The sequence below is a fragment of the Mus pahari genome, chromosome 9 (genome assembly GCF_900095145.1).
Source record: "Mus pahari chromosome 9, PAHARI_EIJ_v1.1, whole genome shotgun sequence".
Taxonomy (NCBI): Eukaryota; Metazoa; Chordata; class Mammalia; order Rodentia; family Muridae; genus Mus; species Mus pahari.
Genome location: NC_034598.1, coordinates 34,956,936 through 34,964,121, shown reverse-complemented (window position 1 = coordinate 34,964,121; position 7,186 = coordinate 34,956,936). Strand labels below are relative to the sequence as shown.

At 44.9% G+C, this 7,186-nt stretch overlaps 1 protein-coding gene across 21 annotated transcripts in view; it reads right to left on the bottom strand.

Annotated features, from left to right (window-relative positions):
• The window catches only part of Ank3 (ankyrin 3), a 484,298-nt gene that overhangs the window by 131,713 nt on the left and 345,399 nt on the right, over nt 1–7,186 (bottom strand). For all 21 annotated transcript variants that reach the window (XM_021205641.2, XM_021205642.2, XM_021205643.2 and 18 more), the window contains 2 exons: nt 2,244–2,441; nt 1,225–1,323 (listed from right to left, as the gene is read on the bottom strand). In XM_021205641.2, the coding sequence (XP_021061300.1) occupies nt 1,225–1,323; nt 2,244–2,441 (297 nt within the window). The remainder of the gene's footprint in view (nt 1–1,224; nt 1,324–2,243; nt 2,442–7,186) is intronic.

Below are 7,186 nucleotides of genomic sequence, written 5' to 3'. Positions count from 1 at the left end.
TATGTGTGTATATGTGTGTGTATGTGTGTGTTAATGTATGTGTGTATATGTGTATATGTGTGTATGTGTTAATGTATGTGTGTATATGTGTGTGTGTATGTGTGTGTGTATGTGTTAATGTATGTGTGTATATGTGTGTGTGTGTGTGTGTGTGTGTGTGTGTGTGCCCTGTATGTAGGGCAGTGAGCTGCTCCTGCCTTAAACCTCCCCCAAGTCATCTTCAGAACTAACCCCTGTCATGCACAGCAATGTTTGGGTGCACATGACATTTAACAGGCATTCATGTCTTTGAAACAGAGTTCCATGTGCTGAAAACTCAGCATGGAATTCACTGTAGCGTAGGCTACCCTTGAACTATGGCTACCCTCCTGCCTCAGCTTAGCAAGTGCTGAGATCACAGGGATGAGCCACTGTGCCCAGCTCAGCATTCTTTCCCTGGAATGAACCGACTCGTGCCAGGGAAGAACAGTGTTGGTGCACACCTTTAGTCCCAGCACTCCAGAAGGAGAGGTGGGTGGCCCTCGGTGAGTTTAAGGCCAGCCAGGTCTATAGAGTGAGATTCAGGCAGCCAGTGCTACGTGGGGAGACCCTGTCTCCAATGTCCCGAGGAAAGAAACACAGGAAAAATATCTCTTACATTTTCACAGAATATGCATGTTCTTCTCTGTGCTTGCACGGTGGGTGGCATTGCACAGCATTAGCCAGTGTTGCATGTCTTTTTGGAAGAGGTATTTTACCAGAGGGAAAGGAAGAAAAATAAAAATGAGAGGAACCACAGGTCAACTGCACAGACAATAAGGGATTCATGAAATAAACAACAAGGGAGTAGCTTTCACCCCTCACTAATCACACAGGATAAACTTTGATCGCCTGCCATCAAGTTTTTCTTTCTTTCTTTCTTTCTTTCTTTCTTTCTTTCTTTCTTTCTTTCTTTCTTTCTTTCTTTCTTTCCATTTTCCTTTTTTTTTTTGGTCACACCATCCCCAAAGCAGATATGTGTCAGGATGGATGATGATGATACAGGACATTGCCATGCAGCTAAAGAAGAATTTGGGCCAATGAGAGAACACCTGACCAGATACTCAAAGAAAAGTGCTGAGCATGGCTGACAGGATTGGGACAGCTTTCTGCCTATGCCATGGCTGCAGCCTTCCTACGGAGGCAGGGGCCACTCCAGGGCACTTGGTTGGGCTCCTCCCTCGTTGGATGAGAAAGGAGATGTACCTTCGTCTGCGCATCCACGTGGGCCCCCTGGTTGACAAGGACCTCGGCCACATTCACTCGGTCTTCTTGAGCAGCCAGGTGGAGTGGGGTGAGACCGCTCTGCAAGAGATTCCAAGGGCGTGGCCGTCAGTCATAGCTAGGGCGAGTGCATGCATGTGGCTGGGTTGGAGATCTGGCTTGTGAGTCCTAGGAAAGTAGCTTTGACTCTTAAAGGAAAAGCCCACAGAGTAAGGGTATGTACCACTCTGTAAGAGCCCGACGTCAGCCCTGCCGACCACAGACTTCATAAAAACATTTCAGGTGTACCCCAGAGTGGCAGGGATGTTCACCACAGACCCACATTGCTCCAGACTATGACAGTTGATCCATCTGGACCCTCTTTCCATCTTATTCACTTCTTTGTAGTCATATTTTTAAAGCCAAGAGAAGCAATCATACTGTGTGCCCCCCAAAACATATGTGGGTGATCACTATACATCAGAGGCTCTAAACTCAAAACCACGTTGCAGTTTTAATATGTTATCAGTGTGGTTAACTTCAGCAAAAAGTTATTGACAATTATTAAAATACTGTATATTTTATTAATATTAATTAATATGAATTTAACATTGATACATAATATTAAATATAATTTTATTAATTATTTACTAATGAATAAATGATAATAAATATCAAATTAACAAAATCAATTAATTTAGTTAATTAAATTTAATCAATTGAATATTAATGCATAGTATTACAATACTACAGGTATTGTAATAATACAGTGCTACATCATGGTAATGTTCTTGCTACATTGTTAATGTTAATGAACTTGTGTGAGTCCATTCTCTTCATCTACCTGTGGGTTTGAGGGAATGGAACTTGGGTCATTAGGCTTGTCAACAAATCCTTTAACATGCTAAGACATTTTGCCAGCCCTGCATATATATTTCTATGTGCAGTGAAAATTTTGATCAATTTTCAGACTTTTCTGAGGATATAATTGGTGTGGTTTGCTCTGTAGAGAAGGGAGTCACCTTATTGCTCAGGTTGACATTCGCGTTTCTACTCAGGAGCAGCGACACCATGTCCACGTGCCCTTCCTGCGCCGCAAGATGGACGGACGCAATTCCTTGCCGGGTAACCGCGTTTGCATCAGCACCGTACTCCAGCAGGGACGTGGCTATGTCCATCTGGTTCTTCTTGGCGGCGATGTGCAGTGGTGTATAGCCATTCTGTCAAAAACCAATCACTCAGTCACATCTAGTACCAGGAAAACATGCATGCAGGGCGTTTCCCTTTCTAGTGGCTCTCTTTAACCATACGGGAAAACATGACGAAGTAAAGAAACTGCTAAACCAAATAGCCTCGAAAGTGCAGTTCTGGGTCGGGAAAAGTACAATTTAAAGTAACAGAGTTGGCATGCTGCTGTTGTCTGCAAAGGACATCTATAAAAGTAGGTGCTCAATAAATATTACTGCAGTTAACTGGGGCTTCAGGAGTCAGCCATATGTTATCAAAGGGGCATACTCAGAGACATTCAAAACTCCATTCCTCAAATCAGTTGACTGTCTGTCTGATTTGAAAGGTGATCCTAGTCTTCATGTGCTGGAAACCTTCCCACCCACACCCCCCACCCCCCATCAGTGGCCTTGGGAATTGGGACCTGTAAGTGATGGTGAGGATGCAGGAGGCTTTGTCCTCCAAGAGGCTCTTACAGCTGAGATGGAGGGAAGGGGTTATGAGAATGAGCTTTTGAGAAGACGCGTTTAGCTCCCTGCCACTCTCTGTCCTTCCACTGTCTGCCATGGGATGACACACAAGACCCTTGCAGGATGTCAACTCCTCGATCGTGGCCTTCCCAGCCCCCAGAACAGTGAGAAGTCCCCTGTCCCTTATCAATATGGTGTCAGAGCAGCCCCCAAAGAATGAAGACACCACGTACTGCCTGCAAGCTGCAATCTTTAATCTTCAGGGGAGTTATTTTTTTTTTTTCCTCATTGATTTCTGATGGTCTGTCTGACCCTCTGTACTCGATAGCCAGACCCACCGCCCTGCAGATATTCAGAGAAATTATTGTTTCAGGTTTCCCTGGCTTGCCTCACTCCACCGAGAACACTTTCCCACAGTGAGCCTATGAAGACAGCACAAGGCAATCAAAAACTCATGCCCTCAGGGAACTCGGCTGCCTCTTTTTGCCTCTCGACTTCCACCACCCAGCCACCACTTTGTTTTTGACCCCTTTGACCCCAGTACTGGACATTTAGTGACATTCTCTCATTTACATAGTTGTCTCTTCTTGCTGCAGTTTGAAGCTATCGAGGGCATAGGCTATCTCCTCATAGCGTGTTTCAAAGTGACAGGCACGCATCGATTAAAGGAAGGAAGGAAGGAGACTCTGCAGTCAGAATTAGATGCTCCAATCCTCTCGGAATATTCAGCCACCCTTCCCTCAGATGGTCCTGATATTCTGCTGTAGACAGAGACTCCTGTTAATTAGTTGGGTCTCAGGAGACTTGAGTGTCTGACCTGCGAAAGTGCTTCTGGGACTTTACCATCTACAAGAAAGTCAAGATTGCACTGTGATACGGACATGAACTTGACCGTAGCGAGTGGAAGTGAAGAGTGGAAATGTCACCTCTAGACTCCTCTGACTCGCTAAGCCAGGGCAGAAGGAGGTTTTATATTCCTATTTTTAGTCTTGACCTATTGCCATGTAGAAACACCAGCTTACCCTGAGAACCGTTTGGCCCTCTGACCAAATGCTCCGACACACCCTTCAGGGACCTATGTCTCTAGTCCAGAGGAACACTGGACTTTGCCCAAGGCTACAGTGTAAGACATGAGGGCAAGAGACAGCTCACTACCTACCAAGAGAAAATTCACAAAGCAGCATAAAAAGAGAAAACAGGATTAGTCAACGTGCCTAACACTAACAGTGTGGGCAGTAAAGGCTTGGAGAAATCTTTATCAGGAATCTTCTGTGTTTTTACATTTATAAAGGACTATTCAGCTGAGCCCACGTGTGGCGTTACATGTTCATAAGTCCAGCATTTGGGAAGACAAGGCCTGCCTGGGCTACATGGTGAGACCCGTCTCAAAAACAAACGACATCAATGAAAGAGAAGAAAAAAAAAAGATCATGTGTTAGTCACTTCCTGCCCCCAACCAGGAAAGGGTTTGCTACCATCTCAGACATGACAATCTTGCTGTCTTCTAATGTATCCCACAAATTCTAGGTCCTCAGGAACAATTAAAAAAGCCCTAGCATCTTTACAATGTGTGCCACGCCAGACAAGATACACATTATTCTTTACGGTTCTTAACCATCCTAAGTCTAAGACCCTGTGACACTGTTACTCATGTTGTGACCTCCCCCAAACATAAAAGTATTTTCACGGCTACTTCGTGGCTGTAATTTTGCTACTGTTAGGAATCATAATCTAAACAATCTCATGTGCAGGATATCTGATGTGTGACCACCAGGGGTCGCTATCCGCAGACGGAGAATCACAGCTTCAAAGGCTTATCGTGGTTCCTTCGGAGGTACAAATTACAGTCTAAGGTAAGAGAACCAAGATTATGTCAGAGACTCTGAGGAAATACTTTCAATAGGAGGCAAAGAATTTATCTGGAGCTTCCTAAGCTCTGTTTTCAGGAAAGCAAAATGCTACTTGGTTCCTGTCTATCTTCAAGGAAGATGTACTAATTTGATAAACCAACCAGGGAGAGCCAATTATAGAATAATCCTTTAAAATGTTTTTATCATCTCAAAAAAGATTTTAATTGTGTGTATGTATGAGCGCAGGTGCCCACAAAGACCAGAAGCTGTTCTTGCATCTGTTGGATCTAGAGTTATGAGGGGTTTGAGCTTCCTGGTGTGGTTGCTGGGACCCAAACTCTGGACTCGGTAAGAGCAGTATGCTTTGAACCACTGAGGCATTTCTGCAGCCCAATCAAATCATAATCTTACATCTTTACTGCCTCACACTCTAAAACAAAGCATTTGTTTTTACTTTATGTGTATCAGTGTCTCCCTGCATGTATGTGTACCATGTATGTGCCTTGTGTGCCCAGAGGGCACAAAAGGGCATTGACCCCTGAAACTGGAGTTGTAGATGGTTGTCATGTGGGTGCTGGGAATTGAGCCCGGGTCCTCTGCAAGAGTACAAGATATTCCTGACTGCTACACTGTCTCTCAAGCCTCACTTCCCAACATTCTTGCTGAAGACATGATATGTGTCACGTGAACCGATGTGGGCCACACTAAAAACAGTTATCAAAAGCAATAGATGGCATTTAAATCCCAACTGATAGTCCTCACCATGCTTCGCGCGCGCACACACACACTGATATGTAAGAGGTATGACCAGTTGCTACAGGCTCAAGTGCTGCTTTCTAATTAGCCTCTCAATTTTGCCAGCAACCAAGTCAAGCTTCTTTCTAGCATAGCATCCTGTCTCTGGAGACAGATCAGGTAAAAATAGATCTTAGCATCCCATTATCCCTTAGCAGATGTACTTTTTAGCATCCCAGTCACCTAAAGTCACACATCATGCTTCTAGGAAGCATGTAAGGTACCCGCGATTTTGAAAAGGGGGTGAAGAAGAAGGGGGTGCATAGAGGGAGCAGCTGGGGTGGTGTTAATGGCACCCTCTGAAGCTCTGTCTCCTGGCATTCAGAATCTAAACTTGCACTTGTGGGGGTGAAAGCAGCAGAGGATGTATGCATTCTTTTTATTGAAAGAAAACCGTACCCAACTGAAAACTACACTTCCCATCATCTCTCACAGCAAAAAAGTAGCCAATGAGAACTCAAGATCAGAGGTGGGTGGGGCTTCTGGGGAAGCTGGGCAGTCCTGTGACCTTCCTGTTCCTTTAAAGAGGCAGAAGTGAGCTTTGTGTTTGCTCCCTTGGTGCTGGAAAGAATTCTGCTGTTGAAAGCGCTGTGTGGAGGATAAGCCAGCCTGTCACTGAGATAACCGGTCTGCTCAGGATCCAAAGTGTGCAAAGTCTCTGGCTTGCAGTACTGATCTGAAGATGGTGTTACAGGGATGTCGGGACATAAACACTGGCCCAGGCAATGTGCCATGATACCGAGGATCAATGTCCCATTAGAAAAGTTGATGCTTAATTGACTGTGGCCTCAGGTTAATGGAACATAACAGAGTTATTATTTACTGGTGCTGCTCTTCGACTACTGAGCAGTGAGTTTGTGAATTTGGAAGCATTCATTCTAAATTCTATTTGATAGATGCAAAGCTGGATATTGACTACTTATTTTATTTTAATTTTTATTTTACTTTATTGAAATCGGGTCTTGGGTCCCTTATGCTCCACTATATATCCAAGGGTAGGGAAACCTTGAACTTCTCATCCTCCTGCCTTGCTCTCCAGAGTGCTGGGATGACAGGTGTGCTTGAGAGTAAATCCGGGGTCATGCGCATGCTAGATGCTCTACCACTGGGTCCGACCCCAAGTCTCTGACCTCTTTATGAACACAAAAATAAACCAGGCTCATTTCTTTCCACTCATATCATTCCATAAGTACCGCTTCTCCTTGCCTGGCTGGCACTAGTGCGCCAGCATTATCACCCCCTTGTGAGAACAGCTAGATTATCTACTCTCTGTATACTCATTGTCTATCAAGGCTCTGAGGCTCCTTAGAAACAGGCCCACAAGCACAAAGACACCGTCTTAGTTACTTCTCTATTGCTGTGAAGACACGCCGTGGTCAAGCCAACTTATAAAAGAAAGCATTTAATTGGGGGCTTGGTTACAGTTTCAGAGAATTAGAGACCGTGGTCATCATGGGGTGGGGGGTGGGTGGGTGCGGGGCGGGTAGGGCATGACATCAGGCAGGCAAGCTTGGCACTGGAGCAGCAGGTAAGAGCTTCCATCTTATCAGCAAGTTGAAAGCAGAGAGATAGAGATAGATAAGGGGGAGGGGGGGGAGAGNAGAGAGATAGAGATAGATAAGG